This window comes from Athalia rosae, chromosome 1 (assembly GCF_917208135.1).
Source record: "Athalia rosae chromosome 1, iyAthRosa1.1, whole genome shotgun sequence".
Taxonomy (NCBI): domain Eukaryota; kingdom Metazoa; phylum Arthropoda; class Insecta; order Hymenoptera; family Athaliidae; genus Athalia; species Athalia rosae.
The window spans coordinates 884,831-911,109 of record NC_064026.1 but is presented as its reverse complement, the minus strand read 5'-3'; the positions used below and the strand labels follow the sequence as shown (position 1 = coordinate 911,109).

Genomic DNA, 26,279 nt, shown 5'->3' with positions numbered 1-26,279 from the left:
TTTCAGCTCAAGACCAACCCCTCGAGTTGGCAAAAAAAAACGGGTAGATTATGAAAAGTTACGATGGTCCGAGGTCACCGCGTCGAGATATCGCACCTTTACGAGCGGCGACGAAAAAGTGGATTACATAAAGCACCGACCCGCACATCGAGGCAAACGCAACGCAACGAAAAAGAAAAAAAAAAAGATCGCAATGACAAATAATAATATGGAGACATCAACGCCTAAGCGGCGCGTATCGTAAAACTGAAGACGCGCCATAGCAATTTTATAGAGAAAAAGAAGGAATGAAAATAAAAAAAATAGCAACGAAGCTAGGCGTGTCCGGCGATTCAGTTGTCGTTCCTACGGTCAAATAGTTTCAAACGAGCGTAGTTACGTTGACCCGTAGCCCACGCTATACATGTAACACGGACGTAAAATCTGACGAAAAGGAAGTAGGTCATTACGTTGGCGAATTGAGCGGGGATTTAACAACTTGTTACGGTATTTATACATCGGAACAAGGTCCAGGTTAATCGCTGAAGGGTGAATCGTGAATAATTTCGGCATACGCCTCCCCGTATCAAGGCAGCTGCGCGAAGGCCGGCTGAAGATGCGATCATCCGCGTTCATAAATAATATAAAAGGTAAAAAAAAAAAAAAACCCAAGAATCGACCAAATTAGCTTCTTCTCCGCAGTTCAGGGAACAGGGATACAGTTATGCTTTTGCTGCTTGAAGCTGATTCGGTCGAACCACCAAGAGTCGATGGAAACGATACACTTATAACAGCGGCATGTGCCGCGAGTACATGGGATGTACACAGATGATGTACAAATGGTTGTCTATAATCTCTGAACGCGACGAATTTCCATCGGAAATACAGGTATACCAGATGGTGCGGATGGTGAATATCTGGAGCAAAATGAAACTGGCGTGGCGTTAACGTTGGAGCAACCGAGTGGCGATATTGAATACGCGGGTATGATGTGAACATCTGTGTCAACTGGACTGGCTGATTAACATTCGCGAACTCCCGAAACCGAATTCCGCCCATGGGTTTCCGTACGAAATAGCGACGTCGCAACTTCCCGAATAATTCTGGAGAGAGAGAGAGAGAGAGTCGATCGAACGAGTGAAAAACAAAAAAAAATTACCGAGGAAATTCTGGATTAAAAAAAAATGGATTTTGCCAGGATTATTTGCATGCGCCTTACACACAACGCCAATTATCGTTTGTCTGATAATTGGGGCTTGTCGGCACCCCCGGGGCTGCTTTTCGAATCTATAGAAAAACTCTTTTACCCATTGAAAGATCCGTCGGCGCATTATAGACCGGAGAAGTAGGGGGAGAGAAAATTTCTCGGAAGATCTTTCACGGGATACGATCCGCGGTTCGTTTTATTCTCAGCTATAGCTTCGCACGCCGTAATTGAGCCTGGATGTGATGTTGGAGTGCGGTAGACGTGAGGTAAAAATGAATAGAAATGTAAAAGACATATTTCAGGTAAGGTGTAACCTATATATTATATAGAAAAAACTCGTACTGTACACGTGTACCTGAATACCCTATACGACGCGTAAGCTTTCGCGTGTATCGTACGCCTACACGAGGTGTATTTTCGCCTGTGCTCCGTAGCTCTGTACAGGCGCGAGCACGGAAGACAGAGAGCGTACGTATCCGAGGCAAAACTTACCGCTCTTCGCTGTGAAGCGCCCGGAGATATAGTCTGGCGATATTGCCTTCCGTCTCGTCGTCGACGACAATAGTTTCCGTCTCGCTATCCGTCTGTCCGTCTTTCCGTCTTTCTCTACCCTGTACACGGTATACCGTAAGTTACGTGTACGGTACGGAAAGCTCGACGTTCACATCGCCCAACGGACTGACGCAAATCTCACAGCTTTCGCATAACTTTTCACACGACTTTTTACTTCGACTATGGAAACGCGCGCGTACACTCCGAGCGCACATCACTTCCCTTTTGTATATTCATCTACTGTATCCTCTGTGTAACTTTATCTCGTATCGTTACGCCGCAAAGTCATCTGTTACAGGGATGGATTCGATCGATTTGCCGATTGCGAGCGGTTGAATTACGGAAAATGGTTGAAATCGATGATTTGAGGTAAGTCCGATTCTACGGGGGAAGACGTGAACCGCTTCGCCGAGAGTTTTTTAAAAAATGGTCGAGCACTACCTTGATTTTTTTCTTTCATTTCATCGAGTGCTTCAATCGATCACTTTCAACGTACGCGATCCGGAGATCCGTCGGTATAACGGTGCGGAGAACCCTGAAAGGGAAAAAATGCGATACTCGGACGATACAGTCGTCCGTCTCGAGACAAGCCCACACCGTTCCATGGAGAGCTCCGAGGAGGGTCCTTTGCGTTGAGCCTGGAAGGTTATAGTGGGATGCTCGGAGCGGTGCTTTTCAGGTGTCCAAAGGACCTTCGAAAATTACCTGGCGCACTGAGCAAAACTCGAAGAAGTTGACTCGAGATCGAGTAGAAGTGCAGGATTCGTCTCGGAGCGGTATGAAAAAAGTCACCCTTCCTTCCCTTCGCCGCTCCCATCTCTTTCGCCTTTTTTCCGGCACCATCTTACGAGCATTTTTTTTTTTTTTTTTTTCTTTCCTAATTCACTCACTCGCCCGCGGCGGTATAATCATGAGACGAGGTGATTCGGTGAATCGCGACGTCGTTCGAGCGACGCGAAAAGATTCCAAGTGTCTACAGGACTATATTACGCGGATAGGTCGGTTATATTATTTATGGACGGAGTTAGGGCTTCTATTAAAAGCAATATTTACGCGTCGTGTGGGTAGCTAGCGATACCTTATCTCATTCTATCAGCTCGTCGTTTATCAAAGGTTTTGCGGGAAAGGGGACGACCGGACACCCGACACTACCGACGCGTCGCGATCGACGCACCTGCGCGAAATCCGTGTCGTCGTTCGAAAATAGGTATGAAAACAATTTCCCCGCTCTTCGCGGTAATTTAGCGGAGTTCCGATTTCTTTTTTTTTTTTTTTTTTTTTTTGTTTTCCGCGCAAAATAACAATGGGCAGAACTGTACATGATCGGTCGGCATATTGGATTTTCATTTTCGCTTAGTTTCCAGACGGGAAAAAACAGCAGCAATAGCAACGGCAGCCGCAGGAGCAGCAGAAGCGCTATATCGTTGGTTGAATTTTCAAAGGACCAAAATTTAATCTGTACCTACCACCCCGTCCGCCTCGTGTACCCGCTCCGCGGGGAAGAGTGCGATGTGGGAGGGGTGACTATACAAAGATATTAATTACACTTCAAAGGTTCCCCGAGCATTTCCACAACGGTTCGCACCGTTTGCTCAATTTTCAATTCGAGAAATAATATTTTATCACCGTTCCAACTTCAGTGGGGGGGGGGGGGGGGGGGGGTTTCTACCGTTACAGGTTCGATTATTACGCGTTATTATTTTCGAATAATAAAATTTCTCGCGTATCAATCTCGCGAACATTTCGAGCGTGAAACGTAACACCATATTGAATGCGATATAACGCATTATCTAAACTTTCCATTCGAGGGGAAGAAGAAACGAGGAAAAACCAACAACGAACGGCGTCCCCGACTTTTTTGTCGTTCTCTCTCTCTCTCTCTCTCCATCTCTCTCGTGAACGTTCGAATGGAACGCCGCGGCGTACGCGTACATCCATATCCATACGTGTGACCGATGGACTATTCGTGTATTTTGTATAGCCTCGTATATAATAATACGAGTTGCATTTATCAACTACTCCGCGGACGCTCGGTCATAGATTCGCGCGGCGTACGCGTTATAAATATGCGAAACTTTATTCGCATGGGAGATATAAATTGACTCCTTTGCCAATCTCGTCGTATAGTACAGTGCTCCGTACACGTACGCGGTATGCGGTCACGGAGTTGTGGGATTTTTGGATATATTATCGTATTGATCCGGGTCGACGTTCGATCGACGAGATATTTTCGGTTCTTCCTTTTTTTCCCCCGACCGCGAATAGCACCAATCGGAATTGAAATGTGTCTCATATATCTCTTGGCGCGAATGGAAGCGGTTTTTGAAGGGTTGAAAATTACCCCCATCAACTGATCTATAACCAACGGTAATTGACTATTTTATGGCTCTTACGACGGCCTGGAAATTGAGCTTGGGGACCGTCGCCTCGCCTCGACTAAATTCGCCCTCTCCTTCCGAGCGACGCTGCAACCAATTGATATTCCAACTTCGTTCCTATCATTGCCAATGCAGTCTTTCAGCCGGCTTCAAATCTTACCACCGCTAATGTCGCGTTACATACAAACTGCAATTTTCGATTCGAATAAAATACGCGATGAAAATTACTCGATCGCTCATCCCCAGACTCGCCGACGGAGAGTTCGCGACAAATATACGCATATCGTAGGTACATGTGCGACCCAAAATTTTAACGAGCAAAGGCACGGTACTTCATCGTTTGATCTGAATTGGAAAGAAATGAAAACAAAGGGAAAATAAAATTGAACAGTAATGGAATTTGATGTTCCGCCTTTGCAATGGCACCGCTTACGAACGTCGTGTGCGTAGGAGTAGCAAATTCGATGTAATGTAAGCATCCCCGATAGGTTTGCCAAATGGGCTTGAATAACTCGTCAATTTGATTTACGTCGATACCCAGCAATTTGAAAAGAGATCCCTGAATGTATCTACCATATCCAAATAATTTCCCGCTACGGAGTAACGCTGCGAAGCGAATTATTGCAACACACTCCATCCGAACGCTGCTGCGGAATCTCCTCAGCGAATCAATGAGATCAGGTTCGTTATACTTCGTTCGGATTTTTTTGATTTTTTTTTTTCCCACCCCCTCAAGGTTCGGGGAGTACCTCTCTACTCACTTCAATCCGATCATCGAACTCCGGATTGATCGGCGATGTATTTAATCCGATATGTTTATCAGTTGCCATCGGAGACCCGCTAGGTTGCAAGCCAGATACAAACTGCAGGTAGTAGGAGACGTTACTCCGTTCTATCCGCAGCTTCCCGACGAGACCATTCCAAGGAAATAATGTAATTGAAAGCGAATTGTTGACTTCAGAGCGAAACATTTACCCACGTACTCGACTCTCCTTGCCAGTTGTTCTCTCCCTTCGTCAGCTTTGCATTGTTCGGTTCACTCGTACTACTTGTCAGCTTCGCTCTAAGAATCAGAATTGCCGCTAGCGCCCACTGCGCGCCGCGCCTTTTGACAAAGATATTCCGCGTCTTTAGAAGAGTTTCCATTCAATCTCCCACTCTAATCCTACATTCCTCTTTGTGTATTTCTACCTATGCATTTATACACGCCAGGTCTACTTTTGTGTGACATGTGTGCTCGTGTCTCGCTATCGTCTGATGCCAAAGCTGCGTTCTGAATGTGAAACGACGTGTCTGCCGAACACAAGAGACGCTCTTACCGTGCGAACGATAATTTTTTCGGATCAGAAATATTACACCTACGTACATACGTGTAAATTCGACCGCACACCACCGTTTGGCCATGTATAAAACATTCGGCTGAATCGAATATCTCGCAAATCCTCGGCAACGTGGATTTAATTCCGAGGACCGTTCGTGCCGCTGCAGGATGAGTAAAAGCCGTACCAACTACCGCAGACATCAGATTTGCGAAATCCTGTTTCTCAGTGATCCTTTACGTACGAGGTATACGTATACATATATACCTACGTACACGTATCCACCTGGGTACGTACGTTTCGAATTCAAGCAGAGCTCGACGTAGGTACGTATCACGTCCGAAGGTATTACGGATTAGCGTACGTCGCTCGATTCCGCAATGGACAAACCAAGTTGCAAACATTTCGGCTGAAAATCGACGTGAATCGTAGGTACGGTACGCTTACGTGTTAAGTTTGATCGATCCTCGAGTGAGTGAAACTTTACGAAGATTTGAACATCGACCATCCGACCCTGTCCAGGTGACTGTATGATGAGAGAAACACGGTATGACCGTCTACTTTGTTATACAGTTCACGTGGACGAATAAATTCTCGTTTAGTCTGAGGTACCCTGAAAATGCTGAAATCCCCTTCCGTCTGCTCGCATTCGTACAGCCACGCGTTGTGTACTCTGGAGCAACTGTTTTAAAAAAACAGAAAGCAAGAAAAACGAGGATATAAAAGGAAGGAGAGAAAAAAAATATTACTCGGTGGCACCCAGGGTGGTTATACGGTTTTTGCCCCGAAGAATTTACTTTTCTAACCCTATATGCAGCCTCCGGAGTTCGAGAGGAGCAGCTGAGCCAGGTGGGGAGGATGGGGGGAGGGGGATGAAACGAGGTTGGCTCGGGAAATAAAAAGCGACGGTGGTAATCGAGGACGTGGCGCGGAGCACGCCGACGACGGTGGCGTCGAGGCGAGGAAGGAAAAATTTATCGGACCGGCTCGAAAAATTTTCGAAATTAAAGTCGAAAGCTCATTTCGACTTGTACTACGACGAAATGGATGCGGCGCGTACGTCGAATACGTACGTAACTGTACGTACACTGGTATTATAATATTTGGAACACGCGATTCCATAGCGGCGTAGTCCTACCGGGGACGAGATTTGAATACTGATGAAAACTTGAGCTTCTATTTATTCGTAATTCAGTGGGGGGAAACGGTACCTTATAACTACCTACGACCGTTGGTCGTTTGGGTGCAGCTTTGGAACTATAAATGGCCGCGTGCAGACGGAAGAAAATGGCAGTTAGAAGAGAAACTTCCGCGACTTCAGTTGCGTTGTAATTTTTATTATAATCACTTGATAAAACTTCACGGTATAACGCGATATGTATAGTTCTAGGTATATATAACGCGACGTTACAGCGGCAGATGTTCCGCACCATTTCTACGAGTACAACCCCCTGAGATTATATATATCTCGTCCTTCTTTTCCTTCTCTTCTTCTCTACTACCCCATAACCTGACCCCGCACGGAATTTTATACATGCATCTCTCTGATTTGTTACGTTCGGTTTTTTTTTCATTTTTCATTTTTCACTTTTTTCTCGAAAGCTTCGGACTTTTCAGAGATTAGTTTTGGCGACATCGGGTACGTAGGAAACGTTACCGTACACGGTTCCAGTATATATTTTACACACACGCATACATAAGAGCGCCGCGACGTTTTAAAGTGGAAAACTTGAGAGATGTGCTCCGCGAAAGAATTTTGAAAAGCTCAGGGTCGTGTTACTGCAGCGACGAGCCGGTAGCGGGGACGTGGAAACTTTATAGTCCACCAAATATAATATGAGATTACCATTTCCGAGAATGTTTGGTCGAGTTTTGAGCCACGGGTACATTATACTTGTACCGCGATATCAATATCACACACGTGCTCTGAAATTTTTTGAAACCAGAACTTGGTCAATTTTCTCTCTCGAGCTCCATTTTTACTCCTGTAGGCGCCACCGAAGCCTTTCCGCTTTCCTCTACCTTCGACAATTCACCCTCCATCCTATCCGTTCTCCGTGACATAGCGAAACCGATTCAAAAAAATAGCATAAAAGAAGGAAAGCAATCAAAAACTACCGTAAGGTCAGAAACGGACGAACAAAATTGTAGCACACGGGGGATATCTGACTCCTTTCTGTTTTTTTTTTTTTTTTTTTTTCACAAAAAGTGATTCCTCGTTCTACATCCTAAATTTACGGTATGAGTACAGATATAGTAATATGCAGCGTGACATGTAATTAATCATCCGCACGTCCTCTATTATTATAGATATACAAGGGCAGGTTTATATTGCGTTCAATAACTCGATTAATGTGTTGTCGATAGTTCGATACGGGTAGGATACCTAGGTGTTGTTGCACGCGAAGGGTATAGCGGTAGCCTTGGCGTGTAATTAACCGGCACGCTGCACCGTAGCTTCCGCGGGCTACCGCGATGAGTAGGTACCACCCACTCGGTTACGGGGGTTAAAGTTATTCCCTGCAGTTTGCCGGTTGCTTTTTTTCGTCAATTTTTTTTTTTTTTGCGTCCGTCCATACATCGACACGGGCATGGCAAAGCCCACCTGGCGCACGTCGCTGCTATTTATTTTCAACAAATTCCGATATAAATATATACGTATATATTCTCCGACGTAAGTAGGTAGTTCACATTCTCGCCGTCTCTCAATCCTCATCCTTCTTTTCTCACTCATTTCATTTTTCCTCTTTTTCTTTCCTGACCACCCCTGCTATGCAGCAGCAGACGCGTCATCGATTTTGCCTACCTGTGCACTCCTCGTGTCATATATTATGTATTTTTAGATACATACTTACGTCGATGACGGTATGCAGAAGCACTCGAAAAGCTCACCAGCCGTAGGCGAATCGTACAGCTTGTGCAAAAAACTACCATAGAATTCGAAAAATAATAACCAAGTTGCACCTGGTTTTTTATTTCATTCAGGCATACGTTTCACCTTTGGTTCGGATCGAGATAAAAGTGGTACGCGGAGTAAGAAATGTCGATGGTTCAGGGGGTGAAAGGAAGTCCTACCCCCGCACGTGCTTATCGCAGAGGGTAAAGGGAAGAAAATGGTGGCGGGGTACGTAAACGGGGTAACGTTGGAAAGTTACCCCCTATAAACATCCGCGCGAAGCGATACGTCAATGCGCGCTGCAGCAGAACCACCTCGACTCCGCGTCATTAGGGAAACACGACTCGTATCTTTTTTCCCATATGTATAGATAACGTACGGCTCCTATCGTGTGCGCGGATACACTCGTACTTCACCGCGAGTAAATAAAAAATCGAACCTCAAATCGAGGGTCTTTATTAGGACGTATATAAGCGAGGAGATCAGATATATAGTTTTTGCGTAGTAATGGCAGAATAAATCTTTCAGCTTTCTCGCGTTAAAGGTACGTGTGCGTAAACCCGTTGAATTTTCAACTTTATAAATTTTTTTTTCCCTTCCACCCCTTTGACGCGAAATTGTAAAACTCGCGGTGAGATGAGAGGAGGAGGGAGCGACTTGTTGGCCATATTGATTTCTGTAATTCTTTGAAAGCGCGAGAAACCCTTTACGGTGACTAAACCGAGCGCTCGTACAGCCTCCGAAAAGTCCTCCGAATCCGTCGACCCTGTTCGGTCGAATCCATCTCGAAGACCTCGACGACGCCGACTCCTCGCCAACGACCCACCGCTCTGGTTACACTCGCGAATGTGAATACGCTCAAGAATTCCTTTTACAACGTATTCGCGATACTCCGGGTATACGTATAAAACAACTCGACTCTCCGAACACCCCGTACACCTCGTACCCGTACCCGCGGCAGAATATCCGAACAGCAGCTTCTTCCCTGCGAAGGTTGGCTGAGTTTTACGGACTAACCTCCGATCAAAGCGATTCTGAAGTTCATTCCGGTTCAATTGCCTCAGGAGCACGGCGAGCCGGTTATACTAGACCACTGATTTCATATTTCCTATGACACGAGCGGACGAACATAAACGTAGGGAAAATCCACGCGCCTAACTTTGCGACCCTCACACTCGCTCCGCTCGCGTGCTTTCGGAGCTTTCGCTACAACCCCTGCAACACCTACGTACACGCATCATCGTACGTTCGGGTATATCGCTGTTTATACGCTGTGGCATTTTACAACGTACGCACACACGGCAGCTTTTAACCCCTGGTGTGGGAGTCGCAACCGGTTGCGTGAAATTACGAAGGTTGCCGCTACGCTCATACCCACGTACGGAGTACACATAGTATGTCGTGTACACCCACACGCCTATGCTCGTTTTGATAAAATTATTTAATTGGGACCCGCCCCGTTCGCAGATTAATATACGTTGTAAGATACCAATTATACGCGAGCGTGGTTGTTTCTTCCGCTCGCCATAAAAGATCGTCGATCGATTCGTTTGGTTCAGTCGCGAGAGATTTTTTAGGGAATCCCGTTAACCGTTGAGGATTTTCTTCCTTTTTTCTTTTCCGCGTGCGAGGTGGTTAGAATTCGCGAAGGACGACGTGTTCCGGATGTTGTTCGAAATAAAACCGAAGCGTGTTTCGCGTAGGGAGGGATGGTGGTATTTATTTGAGGGTTCGACGAGACGATGAACCTGATAAGTTCAGGTGTTGTAGGTGGGACCCATCGCGTATAATAGGTGTTCTATTGTAACGTCAGCCATTTACCGAAATTGATAGCTGCCGCGACGACGCGACGCTTGGTCTATCGCGTATAACGTGGTTATCACGGACGAGTATACCTGCGTACTACATGGACGAATGTCACAGGTATACCTGTACGGGTAACCATCGGAGTACGTACGTATTCGGTATGTAATCGCGAGCGCACCGCTTTGTTAGAGGTAAAGTATTATTCGAGACTTTCCGTTCGTGTAATTCTTCGCGAGTAATCGATGTTCTTTACGGGAGTAGGTATACCTTCGAGTGGATGATAAATGTTTCACGTGTTAGTATTAAATCAGATTTGTTTTATCGCCTGTAGTTACGCTGTGCGGGGTTCTCGCGTTTCTTGTGAGAATTTTTTGAAACGCTGTCGTACGTTCTATGCGCGACATACAAACGCGACGTACCCGCATAGGAATATGAATATTCAATAATTTGTCGAACGTACACTCGCACCTACGTATACCGTAGCTACGACGAACGTCAAAGATAAAGATCTAATTTTACAGGGCTAAATCATAAGCATGAAGAAAACGAATTGCCTACCATATCAAGTGGCCTGCGATCGATGAGAAAAAAAAAAAAAAAAAAAAAAACATTATTCACGACGAACATAATTCTAGAAAACTGTCAACCACGTGACAAATATACCGTCGAGATAGCACTTCCTTAATTTCTCGTTTCTTTCTTTGAAAAATACATATTTGCCGTACACGCGTTTCGACCGAGGACTACCTGATATTACGTCGCATGACCAAGGGTACGCGGAATGGATGTAATACGTAAATTGTAACTGCGTAACAATCTCTCTGCGGCGTACAGTATAACGTCAACGCGATAATTCTGATGTTTTCCGGTTTCACGTATCGCAACCCGGTGTTTTATTAAAGGAAGTCCATTTTCAAGGTCGAAAATACGCGAAAGCCTTGACCGCCATTCCGATTACGGATAAAAAGCTAAATATGCCGGACCGCAACGAAAAGCGGAGGCTTTCTTATTTTTCCTTTTTTCCGAACGCGTTAATTAAACCTGAATTCCATACGCGTCGCATTGTTCCGGAAATACAATGTAGACTGATTTTTGTACGGGGTCAGTAACCGGAAGTTACCCGACAGCGCTCAGGTTGAATCCCGCACAACCCCACGTGCAAAGTCGACAATCAACGCTATCATAAATAATCCGTACACCGCTCCGAAAATCAATCTAGAATTTTCGAGGGGCGTGTCCAAATTCCATTCGGAGAATCATTCGTTTTTTTTTTTTTTTTCTTTTTCAAATCTCTCGTTCAAAAAAATTTCCATCTACGGAAGTGTAAAATTTTCAGAACAGTTCCGAGTTCGAAACGACATTTCGGATCGACGCGACGGTGCATCGTGAACCCTAAAAACTTTTCCACGTTCGAATCAATTATCCCACGGTTTCCATAGACTAGGCGTGCACGGACGGTGTACGCGAAGCAGCGGTATACAACGGCAACGGGAAGAGCCCGGCTCGTTCGAAGACCCCGAACGACCAATCGATGCACCGAACGTACACATTCACCCGGAACTTTTACCCCCGATCTAGACGGTAGCTCGCGGAGAGCACCTTAAATCCCCGGAATTGCGATTCGCGGATGAGTTTAGGCAAAGTCCGGTACACGGTACGTCGTAACCTGAGGAGTTTCGCCGTGTAAAAGCCGATGGTAGGTACAACGGTGCACGAGGTCGAAACTGCGACGGGGTCGGTCGGTTGTGCGTGGGCTTCGAGCGTGGGGTTGCTATAGAAGCGGGGATGAGATGACCCCGCCGGTTGGGGTCAAACGTTGCACTATTCTCATACGTACTTATGTACATGTACAGGTATACGGACGTAGATATCGGGTACAGCGTGTACGTGCCCCGCTGCTCGGTGCACCTATAGGTATACCGAGCAGCAAGGTGAGTCGCAGGTAGCATTTACTTACTACCTGTGTACGCGAACTATACGTGTTTTATTCAAGTGCACCTAATACCGCATAAATGTCCCTCGGGTGTACTTTCTTTGTTGAATTACCCGAACAAAGTCTAGCTGGGTGTTGTACAGCTACCGGATACTGAGAATAGTTTTGCATAGTTTTCTTATTACAACGATAGCGTAGACCGTTGCGCCGTCAAACCATAGGTGTACTGCCGTACACTTACGCTGGTATAGACCAACGAGATGTGTACATGCGAAGGGCATAAAAAAGCGGTGTTATCAGGTGAAAACGAGGGAGAATCGATGCTCGCCGGGTTTGCATAATATACACACCAGACGTACACGTATTATAATTACCAGCGTAAGCTCGCGAACGTGCTCGCGCTATGCAACAAATTGTACCGGGAAACTGTAACGCGGTGCAGCGATTTTCCGGATTCCAGTATCACGTTAAAATCTGCGAATCGTATTCCCTCCGTACGTACCCGGTACGTCGTACGTTGTACGTACCTGCGATCTATCGGATTGCGGATGCGATACGCGATACCTAAAACCGTACGCGTACGGGGGTATCCCGGGGCACCTTGACGGTCGGGGAAGTTAACGATAATCCCAAAATTTCATGACTATTGAAAAATATTGAAACACCGAACAAAATATGTATCACGTATGTATACGTATTTTTGTAGAGGTGTGTACTGCAGATATACGTGCAAGTATGAATTATACCGGTTGACACGCGACTTAAAAAGAAGAAGAAGAATGAGAATAATTATTCGATCATCCAATTTTTCTTTTTCATCTTCTTTCTTTCTCGGTTTTTTTCTTTTCTTCGTATTCTTCCGACTCATTTGAATCGAAGCTCCGCTAACGAGGTTGGTGTATTATAAAGAGCTGCATCGCCTCCGAAATGCCATAAAAACACGATCGAGCTGGACGATAAATATCATAGGAGCTAGAATCTACCGCATGCCGACCCGTTAGGAGAAGACAATTACCGCACATCGTACGATATATTTTCTCATTTATACACGAATCACGACGCGATTCCTTAATTAGGAGGATACAATGGCATCGTAGTGGCTACTTGGCTAGGTAGGGACTCGAATTCCTCATGGTTCGTACAAACATGTAGATGAAAATTTCATATTCACGATCAGATACGATGTCAGAGTTCAAATATTATTGTATACACGATCAATTGTTAGATTTAGTTACACCTGTAAGGGAAAAAGAAGATACAGCTATTTGATATTTATGCAGATCGTAGATAACGGGTATGGACGTTGAGCAATCAGTTGGTAAAACGATACGTAAAATACGTACGAAGATATAACGTAGGTATACGGTAGAAGGCTTATGAATCTCAACATATGATGCAGTTATCAATAATTCGTTTGCTCACCTGTGACACTCAGTAGAGACATTTTGATAATTTACGGTAGCAACAATTATAAGGACACTCCGAACGTGACACTGTACATTAATGGTATGTAGCAGCAACGGTAGCACTTTCTTTTTTGATCAGTTGTGTGTGTGTGTGTGATAACTTTTCTTATTTCTCTTTTTATTATACGATTGAAAGGTTATCGATTAATTTTATCGACTAAATTTAAACAGCCGACTGCATAAGCTAAATAATCCTCGTGGTGAATTTGTTTTTTACATATATGTATGGTGTGTATAGGTATATCACCGTACACAACGATATACCATGCGATGCTATCGTTAGCTGATTACACGAACAATTAATTTCGATTACGTATTTATAGTTTCAATCGGCATGAGTATATGCACACATATATGTATACAATACATTCACGTATTCGTTACATATATGTGTACATACATATTTTCTGTTTCTTCCTTGGTAGCTATACGTTATTTGTTCTTTTACCAATTGACATTTGTTGGTTTTTTTTTTTTTTTCTTTGTTAAATCTTTTTCGCCTTGTATATTCGATCAACCGTTGATCGCTCTGTGCAAATCACAATTTTTACCAACAGTTTTGATTCGTGGCGATTGTCTATCCTGCGGATATACGTGTACGTCTATCAATGACTATCCGGACTAATATATTTCTTGAGTAAAGATATCTTTTTTGCAACGTCCAAGACTGTGAATATACTACAACTGTAAAGAGCTGCGTGAACTGCAGAGAAAAGAAAATTGGAGGAGGAGAGAGTCCGTTCAACGAAGTGACCGATGGTACAAATGTGTGTAAGCTCGGTGTTGAGTACGCGTGTATACTACACTCTCGTTATGATCATTAAATAATTACTGTTGTTATTATCATCGACGTCGTGATTATTATTGCGATTAATTACCATACGACGTGGGTCTGAGAGTGAGGGTGATATAATATGATATACGTGTACAGAGTAACGGTATCGGTGTACAAGTGGTGTCGGCGGTGGTAGTAGTAGTAGTAGCAGTAGCAGTAGTATTGGTAGCGGTGGTAGTTTGGTATAGTAGTAGTAGTTGTGGCAGCAGGGGTAGTAGTGGTAGCGGTAGTTGGTACAGTTGGTGTAGTAATATAGAGGGGAAAAGTGCAATTGCTTTACTTGTGTTGCATCGACTTATAATGAGCTTGGAGCTTTGGTCACGCGCACGGGCAGGTAAGCCACCGTCTGTGTATACCGTTTCGCGTGCGAAGAAAGATATTGCGATATTTTGGAATAACAATCGGCAGTCTTCTCAGTTTACGAGGCATCTTTGGATTTGGCTTTGGATAAGAGTAGTTGCTCCTCGGTATTAGACCACTCCGGCAGGTCTGATCAACCGCTGCTAAAAATCTCCAACCGCTCGTCTCAACTTCCGTTATAATCATTATAACGTTCTATGAATTAGTTATTATTACTTCTTTCTTTAATTTATTTATTATCTTTAATTCACTTCCGTCACGTAAACACGTCGCTATCGACTGACGATGCACCCGGAAGTTCCATTGCCGCGCACACATTAATAAAAAATATTCAAAATTATTATTGTTGTTATTATTATTATTATTGTTATTATTATTAAAATTATTATTATTATTATTATTATTATTATTATCGGTACATCTAGGGTGGTAATTATGTTTTGCTTTATTTATAAATCACACTCCGGTGAGATGAAATATCTGTGTATTACTGTCGTTCGCATCGCGATTGAAACGTAGCCTGGGCAGCGAACAGCGTTGACGGACTGCTCGACGACGAGCACTGTGCGGACGGAGACGCCTCCGATACGTCGCCGCCATCTTGCTACGTCAACGATATCCGACGGTGACGCCTCCCCCGCAACTTTCGCGTCGCGACGCTCGAACGTCGGAACGACCCGAGGGTTGATGCCGAATAACGAACCGAAGCTATAAGGGAGCAAAACCGGCTACGGGTTGTTTCAACGGGAATCTCATTGACACCCCTGGCTGTGTGCAGCTTACCTGCTGCCCCCTACCTGAAAACCACCCCTATATAAGGGGTGGCCCGAAACGAGAAGACCCGACGACCGGTACCTTCGACTCCGTAGGGGCGAAGACGCGCGTTCGTCGTTCGTCGCGTTATCAAACACGCGAGCTTTCGACCTCCTGACCCTGTACGGTACATCATCACGCCTCCCGCAGATTTTCGCGTTCGACTTTTCTTTCGATTCGCGAAACACGGAACGTTCGCTTCAAATTTTGCTGCCGCTCATGCCGCTGCTGCTGCTACTCGTTCGCATGTGGGTACTAGGCACCACGGTGTACAGCCGGGAATATCGATTCTACGAACGCGGATAGTTGGAACAGTTCATGTACCAGACATGCGAAAGACCCGATGATGTATCGGATAGAGATGCTCGAACCTAGTCCCTTGTAAATGGAAACGGAAAACAGCTCTCGATACTATTTTCATATCATCCCATCTATCCCCCACGCTCGTGACACTCGTAGCTTATACCGTGCGCTTTACATTCGAAAATTCTACGTCAGGGTTGCAAACGCCGGGTCACCGACGCCCGCGCTCTGCGCTTCAAGTCGCGTACGGCGATCCACCGACAGAAATCACGGGATTGAACAATCGCAGCATCGATATACAGAGGGGATTCGTATTTATGAAGTGCGAATCCGTCATACCCCGATACACCGATACCGTCTTTTTGATTTGCAGCTCTTTCGAAGGTGCGTAATTCGAAAAATGAATGGGGAAATTGAATACAGTCCTCCGATTGGCCAGTTAGATTCGTGTGACCAATCGAAAGAGCGAAGTTTGTTCCCACGCTTGATCTTGGAGGTAAAACCATCAAGCGCCGAATACTGACCCCAACTTCCTACTCGTATACATACATATACATCTACATGTGCGAGTAGAGCACTACATTATTATGTGTAATCTAGAGTTTATTATCGAGATTTATACACCACAACGCCTTATAACGCTCCCACTTTCTCAACATTTTTTTTATGAAAGTCGCGAAGTTACGAAAATAATGATGAAATAAATCCTGATAAAAATAATCTGATAATAGTCGCATTATATATAATATCTGGCGGATATGGATACGGTAATATTCGATGATACCGGTGAAATGGGATTTGGATTTGGGAGCGCGGAGATTTACGAACTTCTCAAGCTCCGTGCTCGAGTCGCGGGCTCCACGACCCCATTGTGACACATCGCCGGCTACCCTAAAGCTCAAAATCCTTAAGAAGAATCGGCCACTATAAACATGGTATACGTTCTTCGTGCGATAATTCCATTCATTTTATCACGTATGACGCGATAAATATAACAGCCGACTCTCCCTCAATTTTCTTCTATTTTATCGCCTATTCCGCATACATACTCGAATGATAATTTTATTCATATCTGAATCAATTCGTCACCACGATGCCTGGACAAAGTTCCCAGACAGAGGCTCTGCCCGCGATTCCTGAGGCGGCGATAGAAATAATCTTATTTCGCACCGGTTAAGATGCCGCTAACTTTTTGGGCGGCGGCAATCAAGCCGGCTCCGACTCTTGTCTGCCCAAGCGTTGAGTCGCACTACTTCGGCGATGCCGGCGTACCGTGAGCCGCGGCAGCGGCTGATTTTCACAGTTGGACTGGGGATATCCGTGACTAATTGATTTATCAAATGAATTGGAAGAAAGTAAAACAATATCAGGTGGGCATTATTGATAATAAAAAATTAGTCCAAAGGATAATGGGCGATTGTATTTAACGGCTGATACATTCGTTGCGAATTGCTATTTTTATGGATAGTAATGTATATTAATCGCGGCGCGCAATCAGCGGTCGATCGGCGTGGGATCTAATTTCTTTTGGTGTGACCAATTTCGTATATAACGATTATTACGAATCTAATATAGGTGCCCATGGGTATAAAGAACTTATGGTTGCACGTGATTATGGGAGGCAACTTAGCCCTACAGATATGATAGTAATAACGCCCTTCGATGTCTCGTATCATCCGAACTTGTTAAGTTTGAGAAATATTGACGCGTAATATTTTCTTTGTTCTTTTCTTCGTCATGTAGTCTCGTACGTACCGCTGTATACAACGCTTGAAAGTTTCATACCTACGTTTTATTCTTGTTGTTGGTGGAAACGTCCGCGTTCGAGTATACCAAGTATATAGAAAAAAAAATCTTTTTAAAAAAATTGCTTTATATACGAGATTCAGCATTGTTCATATAGGGAGCTCGGTATGAGTCGCGTTCATTGTTTGATCGATATATAGTCCTGCTTCGTGTAGGAATTGTATGAATTTTTCAGACAATTATAAAATTCACGTGCCAGTGAAATACGAGAAATGAAATAAGATTGAAAAAAGGACGAAAGAAATAAGTGAAATAAAATAGAAATTAATTTTAGCAATTAGACAGCCGAGCTTCTTTGTTCAGTTATATATCTCTTCAGCATCATTAGAAAGAATCTACTCCGATCAAGAGAAGGTGTATGTGGCATTAAAATTATGTAATTGCCGAATTTCCATACCAGCTATATGGCCTACTCGCGAAATAATTATGCGAGCTACGCAACCCAGCCCCATGGTTTCCAAGGCATCGCTGTATCATTTTTTTTATTTATATTCACGAATAATGTCTTCGAAATCGAACGTTCGACAGGTATATGCGGGTAAATTACACGTGTAAGGCACCACCCTTGATTCGTTCGTGTAATTAGAACCTGCGTATGGGTACATTTGTACTGCACATTCCTGTAGTTGCAGCTCTCTGTATTGATCAACGAGACGATGCTATGTCCTACGAAATTCCATAAACCTGAAACCTGCAGCCGCACACCAAGCAACGCAATATTTGCCATTGTAATAGATCAAAAGTCAAACGGAGGGCCCACGTATACAACCGGAAAGGTCTTGGAGCAGCAGTTTAAATTAAATTTTCTCCATTTTCTATTTACATCCGGCAAACTTGGATCCATACGTGACGATATTTCTACGGTGTATACTCTTCATAATATCATTTTATGACCCCGGGGTATTAAACATATTGCTATATGGCCCGTTTACGACCTGCCGTTACAACCTATGCTGTTAGCATCCAGTTGTTACAAAACAAGAACTATTCCGGTATACACAGATTCTATAGTAAATTTTTAAGACCATTCACAATCGTATCGCCTTAAATATTACTTCTTGCGATCTCGGCTCCTCTTTGCCAAATTTTCCAACATATTTCTTTAAAGAGTTTCTGTACGATTTTTAATGCTTGAAACATGAGCATTGAATTCTTGGTTTGTTTGCAGCATGTTTACTCAATTTTTCTTCGTTTTTCTCCATCTTTTATCCAGATTTACGCTCTAACCGTTTGCCTTTGCAAAACTAGGGACGTCGGTGTTACCGCCTCATTCAAAGTGAGCTTCATCAGCAGCTGAGTGGTGGCGCTTTTCAGGACGTTACAATGTCGTCCGCTCCATCGTCCGCTAACTTCCGCTCCGCCTAGCAGACGGCAAGAAAAGATATCCGCCAATAGCAATTCGAGGCCAGCCCCCCTTTTTTCCTCCTGCTGCTATCGGTACGACGTGAACAATTTGTATCCCGCAGCAGAGGTTCTTTTTATTATAAAATAGAGTTAAAATAATGGCAGCCCAATGGATACGCAGAGCCGTAAGTTACCGCAGATAATACAACGACGTCTGTGCTATCCGCTTTCGTTTTTCTCTTATCTGCCCATAGCCCTGAATGCCTTCGTGATTCTTGGTTATCCGTCTGCTTTGTTCTGTTTTTCAGCACTTCACATTTTCGAAACTCAATTTTTTCCCAGCACAGCTTAGTTGCTTGTAAGTAGTGACGCACCGTCGTTGTTGTCTTATTTTTCTCTGTGCCTTCTTAATGACAGATATCTCCAAAGATTGGCAGGGGAAGGTTCTATAGCAGTGATGTCAAAAAGTGCACCCTGATTCCTGGCGATGGTATCGGCCCCGAGATTTCAGCTGCTGTTCAGAAGATTTTCGACGCTGCTAAGGTAACAAAGTTCTATTATTAACCCTTACATATATCACGAACAACTTTGATTCATTCATACGTAAACCACTATCATAAGGTATATCATGTTACATGCAAATGTCGTTGCCCTACCTCTGACCTTAAGAGGTTTATTTTAATCTACTAACATCTCAAGATCCGTTACCTAGTTATAAGCGGTGTTCTTATTTTGAAGTTGCAAAATTGTACCATTCCTGAAGTCCTCCAAATTTTTCGATATCGTATTTTTATGTTGATCTTGTGCCAGAGTAATAATCTGATGCTCTGTATTCAAGATCTTTATAATCTATTCTGATCAAACTGTAATTCCGTTCCTTTCGTTATCTTATTCCTGGTTTAGTCGGAAGACCTATCTTAATTAATTTTCAACAAGTATTGTACATAACATCACATATTCTCATTCTAATTACATAACAATGCATGATTCTTTATCTCGACATTTAAAGATAAAATATCTTGACCTTACTTACATGGTAGGTCCCGATAGAATGGGAGTCTGTAGATGTGACACCAGTCAGAGGCCCCGATGGTATGTTTGGCATCCCACAAGCAGCCATCGACTCGATAAATAGAAATCAAATTGGATTGAAAGGACCTCTTATGACTCCTGTCGGAAAGGGTCATCGTTCACTAAATCTTGCGCTCAGGAAGTAAGTCAGAGCTCTACATTCTTATATAATGGGCAATAGTAAGACTTATTGATTTGGTTTTTCCTATGTAAAAGAAACTTACTTAAGGCTAAAGTTTAGTCTTCACACAATTTAGCTATTATGTAACTTGGCCCAAGCTTTTTATAACTTTTTACATAAAGATATATAGCGAGATTATTAACTTGATTGTGAAATTTGATAATAATCAATTTGTCGATCTTAGCAGGCTGATAATCTGCAACCTGCTATCATAATAGGCTTGGTCATGTTTTCAACTTTCATTATAACTTAATTTACAGAGAGTTCAACCTCTATGCAAATGTGCGTCCCTGCCGCTCTCTAGAAGGTTACAAGACCCTTTATGATGACGTGAATGTAGTTACAATCAGAGAAAACACAGAAGGCGAGTACTCTGGTATTGAGCATGAAATCGTTGATGGGGTTGTCCAATCCATCAAGCTCATCACAGAAGAAGCATCTCGCAGAGTTGCAGAGTTTGCCTTCCAGTATGCCAAAGACAATAATAGGAAAAAGGTGATACTCGTAGTAAATAAAGAATCATTGCACATCCAAGAACCAACAGCGTTGATTCAACAATCCAGTCCTGATCATTTCAACAAATAATTATTCAAATACTCAATAGGATTTTGTTTGTCTCAAACACAGGTGACAGCAGTCCATAAAGCAAATATTATGCGTATGTCAGACGGTCTGTTTTTGAAGTGCTGTCGAGAAGCTGCCCGTAAATTTCCATCAGTGAAATTTGAAGAGAGATATTTGGATACCGTGTGCCTGACCATGGTTCAAGATCCAGGGCAATACGACGTTCTCGTCATGCCGAACTTGTACGGTGACATTCTTTCTGACATGTGTGCTGGTCTTGTTGGTGGATTAGGACTCACACCTAGTGGTAACATTGGCCTTAACGGAGCCCTTTTTGAATCCGTGAGTTGACGAAAAATAGATAATGTGTTGATAATTACTATTCATCCTTATAGTACTTAATCGGTGAAATGTTTTACACAGGTACATGGAACAGCACCGGATATAGCTGGACAGGACAAAGCTAATCCTACGGCGCTTTTATTGTCTGCAGTTATGATGTTGAAATACATGGGTCTCAACGATCACGCGAGAATCATCGAATTCGCAGCATACGACACCATAAAAGATGCTAAATTCTTAACCGGTGATCTTGGCGGTAACGCGAAGTGCAGCGAGTACACAGACGAAATTTGCAAAAAAATATTAGCCTCAAAGTAAGCTAGAGATTATATGAATCTGAAGCGTACTACTGAATACTCGTAGAATTCGTAAAGACGATAACGATGGTGGTTTAAATCGCCGCAATTCGTTTTTATTTCGTAATTTTATTTTTAGACTTTACTTCGCCAAAAAAAAAAGAGATCAAGGGTCATTTGATCACGAGTAACAAATTTTGTACGACAGCTGTACAATTAAAAACTTATCAGTCTTTAACTGCGCGTGTTGAATGCCTGAGATAGAACATTTGTATTCCTAGTGAACCAACTATACATATATTGTTATGCTAATTGTACAGAAAAACCTGAAACTAACTGTCGTTAATGTTATATGAAAAGCCGACAGGTAACTAAATCCAAGACGCATTTAATATTGTTTTACCAAGAACGGTATTAGCGTTCGCTCGAAATAATAAATCATCATTGATAATAAGTAATGATGAATTTAAAACGGATCAGAGTTTTTCTTACATCAACTACGTTTTAGCAAATAAATCATTATTCATAGTCGAAGGCGTTTCAAGTCTTAGTGATTCCTGTATAAAGTAGCGAGACGTGTAATTTAAGAATGTCATTTACAATAAATGAATAGATAAATAAATAACGTGTAAAAAAATAATTATCGTTGTATGGCAGGCGAGACCTAATCAGCTATTATATTGTGCAGTATTAAAATAAACGTTCTGCAGACCGCATTACATAATTGTATATTATTTCATAACCTGCTTACTTTCGGAAATTAATCCCCGCGATCATCTTATTTCTTATCAAATGGACATGTGATAACAGTCTTTCACGCACTCTTACCACCCAGAATACGCACTGCGTAGTCCGTTCATCCCTTGCATGGTGGGGTTTCAATCTGTACCGGAAGTAGCGACCTCGATCAAAGACATTTTGAACCCATTTCGCGATAACTTGCAGGAGCGGGAACTCACTTATTTATTACATCTTATTGAAATTGGAACGATCCTTTGATCGTAACCGATACGTAATTGGCAACCGATTCGCAAACAAAAATTGATAGATGACGATTCGTTACAGAAGCTCCACCCTGTTTATACAATTCAAGGGTATCTTTGGCTCCTCGTATGTTTCAATCAAATAAGGGCGGTTTGAAATAACGAAGCATCTTTTAGAACTCGTTAAAGAATACTGAAAGTTTTTCCAGAGCAGCCGAATATGGAATATGATTCAATCGATTTATTTGTAGAAAAATAGTGCGCTATGCCCATTATCCTTCACTCTTGCATCATGTACTCCATCCTCGCCTCCAACTCTGCAGGCATTTTTCACCTTCCTAACCCATCACAACGTCCCCCTCTCCAACCCTTGTGCGTTTTTATATACTTATACATACATATACCATGTACACAACTTTTATAACTGTGAGCATCTGTGAGTTTCTCTGCCTCTCCAATTCGCCAAAGGCAGTGGCATCCTTTACTCCTAAGGAAAACTCCTCCCCACCACCTTGGGGATCCTTTACTAGTATGAGAAAAGTTCTCGGCTATATTTCATACTCTCGATGGGGTTGGTTGGGGGTTGCTACGGGAGGACCGTCTGCGCCTGGGACGACGACGAGAAGGAAAAGACGGAGCTAGACGCGTGTCGTCTCGTGGGCTCTTGGGCTCGTTAATTCCCTCAAGATTTATCAGTACTCCACCATAAATTATGACTCGTTCCTTATAAATTTTAAATATTGGATTTTTCGGGTGATTAATTTCCGGGTACCACGTTATACCTTACATCTACCATGAGATCCAGCGTCCCCCACCTTCTGCAACATTCGCTTATTTTTTTTTTCATCTCCAATATTTCCTCACTTTCAAATTGACCGAAGAGAGGGTCCCTTTTGCACACAGTTCAATTGCCCACAGCAACAATGGCACTCAGCATTTTGGCACACAGGTAGCTTTTGCGTACCGCAGCTATCGCACACAATGACTTGGCGAAAACAAACCCGCATTATGGTCCTTTGATTCCGTATGCAATTGACTTTCATACAGATATACTTCAGCCCTGATCTATCGATTAATTGTTATCACTCGTTCATGTAACATCATTGATTGATCAACGATCAAGTTCATCAATGTTCCGCCAAATCATTGCGTACCCTGCGCATTATTATCTACGTGCGAAAGACTCACAAATCGTCGATTGAATATCTGTGTCCAGTAGCTACTGTGCGCAAAAGCTATACCATGCCCGATCACTGCTGTATCCGAAAAAACCTGTGTGCCAAAATACTGTGTGACATTGCTGCTGCGGGCAATTGAACTGTGTGCAAATGGGGTTTTCTCAAATGCAAAATCCCACAGCTGCGAAAAACACTCGATTTCACTGAAAAATCATTATCTCATCAAATCGAGTTTCTCGCCAAATAACGTTTTGAAAAAGAAAACACTGACCTACATCCCGAAAGGAAATGTATATGAATTGAGAACTGTGGCATGTTGTTCATATAGGCACTTAAAACTGAAGGTACGTATATATGTACATAACGTCGTATGTGGACTTAACTCTCGCAGTTATGTATATATACATCATAGAGAAGTGTTGATGACGTTGCATGCATATTCAACGCCTCCTAGGAATAATAAAAATTGGATGGCTGAAATTATTTAGATTTATGCCCGCTCTCGTGTCCTAACGCCGTTGGTGACGCGAGGGCGGAATTGATTCCCGGATAAATTTCATGCATTATTCATTATACCAACTTATAAAGCGCTATGGGCTCGAGATGTCCGTTTCTACTGCAGCTGCAGTATATCCACATAGATTCTCAGCCAAATCGCAAACTTTTATCCAAGAAATTGCGCCGCCGCATGTCGAATTTTGGCTCCCTATTATTACTGCAGCGATCCATACTTCGACACTGCTTTTCTTGTAATTTAAAATAATATCAGGAAAATTAATGCAGAGGATTATTCTTTGCTTTTTTTAGTTTTACTTCTGTTATTGATCCCGAATTTTCACAGCGGGATAATCATTTGCGTGATTACGAAACACGGATACTTAAAGTCCAGCGATAAAAAGATCGGATAAAGACGAATGTTCGGTATAGCTATGTTTATTGGAAAGACGATTACCAGAAACACAATAACAAAAATAATCGCGGCGATGATAAAATATATTCGTTGAGGAAGGGAAAGCTTACGTTCGGTACAATGAACATGGATAATATCCCGAACGATGGTTTATTCCTATAGAACATAAATGGCTTGCGAATATTCAATTAACGAACAGCACATCAGAGCTTATATCGAAATCTTCTTGCAGCAGATTATCAGCTACGGCAGCTGACTGTAACGAAGGTATGGACAAACATACTGATCTTTTATACCATGTGAACTAATCTCGTGCAGCAGCTTTCGTCAGCGGTGACATATTATTAGTCTCTTCTCTGATTTCTTCGCGGGCTTACCTGCCGACTTTGAGACGTACGCATCGCATAATTCGTATGGTAAAAATGACTCCTGAAATTATTGTTCTATTCGTGCTCATTTTCAAAGGAGTTTACGTAAACGGCCGCGTTTATTACGTCGACGACTCGCAGAATAACGTTGGAATTGGCTACGATAATACGAACAACATCAACGACAACTCGGAGCAATCCTCCAGAGATTTAGACCTCAGTTTTTCCAGCGGGGCCGAGTTGACGCCAGAAAATAATCAGAGAGAAGTCGTAGTTCCGATTTTAACTCGAATCCATCAGGTGGGGGAAAAATACAAATTATTTCTGTATCGATATCGTACTCAAACATTATCTATTATTTCGCAGATGCAGCATCCATACGGAATCCCAGAAAGGCGGTACTCTGAAATTAACAAGGAAATTGATCACCCCTATATTGCCCCGCACAGTTATTATAAATTAATCGAAGTACCAGAAACTCGTCCTCCAAGATTCGAAGAAATAATCGTTCAACCGAAAAGAAACGCTAAATTTCCCGTTCGATTCAACGGAGATCAGAAGGGACAAGTAATATTAGAGTTAAGAGTCATAACTAACAACGACGCGATGTAATTTGATAATTTTTACTCACACAGCGCTGACTTTTTATTTTTTTGTACTTTGCTTTCTATAAAAACATGCAATATTGTAATACCTGCAGTTTATTAATAGATACGTTTATGTTCTCCCTTATTAAAGCAAAAAATAAAATAAATCGCGTGCGATAAGCTCGGGGAAATGTCGAGAGCCCGGCGCATGGCGTCATTTGGGGTTTGTTGGTATAGTTGATGACGATATAAAAATAAGCACGTGAATAAAACTAAAAAATAAAAAAAAAAAAGCGGAGCGCCGTGTCGAGCAATAATAAGGAGGAGAACGCGAAGATGTATTATAGCGAACGGAGCTGTCGGTAATAAGAGTGGCGAGATGTGCCTGTGTAATAAAAGACGATTAGCCAAATAATAGGAGAAGAGGGCCGGCTGTGACATTTCTGTCGTGGGACGTCTGTACGCCGTTCCGTAACGCTAAGGGCTCTTAAAATATAACGAGGTACATTGAAAAATGAAGAGCCCCGCGCTCCGAGAGATCGAGTGATGAAGTGCTGCAGACGAAGTGACGAAGTCAGTCGCGCAACCAACCAAGTTTATACGAAGTGAGTGAACCACCGAGTCTTTTATTTCACACGTAATGTTTCGTATCTCCATCTATACCGCGTATAACACGCCGCCGCGAATCAGAATATATGTGGTACCGTGTACCGTGATTTCAAATCACGGAATGATGTACAACCCGGGTGTATTTGCCCACGTTATGTACCTCAACGCCAGTAATATGTGTAACAGATGCAAT

General features: G+C 43.0%; 3 protein-coding genes across 10 annotated transcripts in view; 2 read left to right on the top strand and 1 right to left on the bottom strand.

Annotated features, from left to right (window-relative positions):
• The window catches only part of LOC105693419 (protein unc-13 homolog B), a 171,030-nt gene extending 155,286 nt beyond the window's left edge, over positions 1-15,744 (bottom strand). For 2 of the 7 annotated variants that reach the window (XM_048654564.1, XM_020856631.2), the window contains exon 1: positions 13,493-15,743. In XM_048654564.1, the coding sequence (XP_048510521.1) occupies positions 13,493-13,514 (22 nt within the window). In that variant the 5' untranslated portion in view covers positions 13,515-15,743. Of the gene's footprint in view, positions 1-13,492 lie in introns of all 7 variants that reach the window. The other 5 variants (XM_020856632.2, XM_012413327.3, XM_020856628.2 and 2 more) reach the window with 4 other exon arrangements.
• Positions 15,745-19,022: 3,278 nt separating this feature from the next.
• On the top strand, positions 19,023-22,167 carry LOC105693524 (probable isocitrate dehydrogenase [NAD] subunit alpha, mitochondrial). Of its 2 annotated transcripts, none has more exons than XM_012413520.3 (6): positions 19,023-19,182; positions 19,415-19,540; positions 20,038-20,210; positions 20,510-20,744; positions 20,877-21,155; positions 21,237-22,167. In XM_012413520.3, the coding sequence occupies exons 1-6, from the start codon at positions 19,156-19,158 to the stop codon at positions 21,471-21,473; spliced, it is 1,077 nt and encodes a 358-aa protein (XP_012268943.2). In that variant the 5' UTR covers positions 19,023-19,155; the 3' UTR covers positions 21,474-22,167. The 2 variants fall into 2 exon arrangements, with proteins under 2 accessions (XP_012268943.2, XP_020712198.2); XM_020856539.2 differs by having other exon boundaries at positions 19,031-19,182; positions 19,427-19,540.
• A 2,679-nt stretch (positions 22,168-24,846) lies between these two features.
• Positions 24,847-25,583, top strand: LOC105693344. The gene is made up of 2 exons (XM_012413187.4): positions 24,847-25,190; positions 25,257-25,583. The coding sequence occupies exons 1-2, from the start codon at positions 24,936-24,938 to the stop codon at positions 25,500-25,502; spliced, it is 501 nt and encodes a 166-aa protein (XP_012268610.2). The 5' UTR covers positions 24,847-24,935; the 3' UTR covers positions 25,503-25,583.
• Positions 25,584-26,279: the final 696 nt, after the last annotated feature.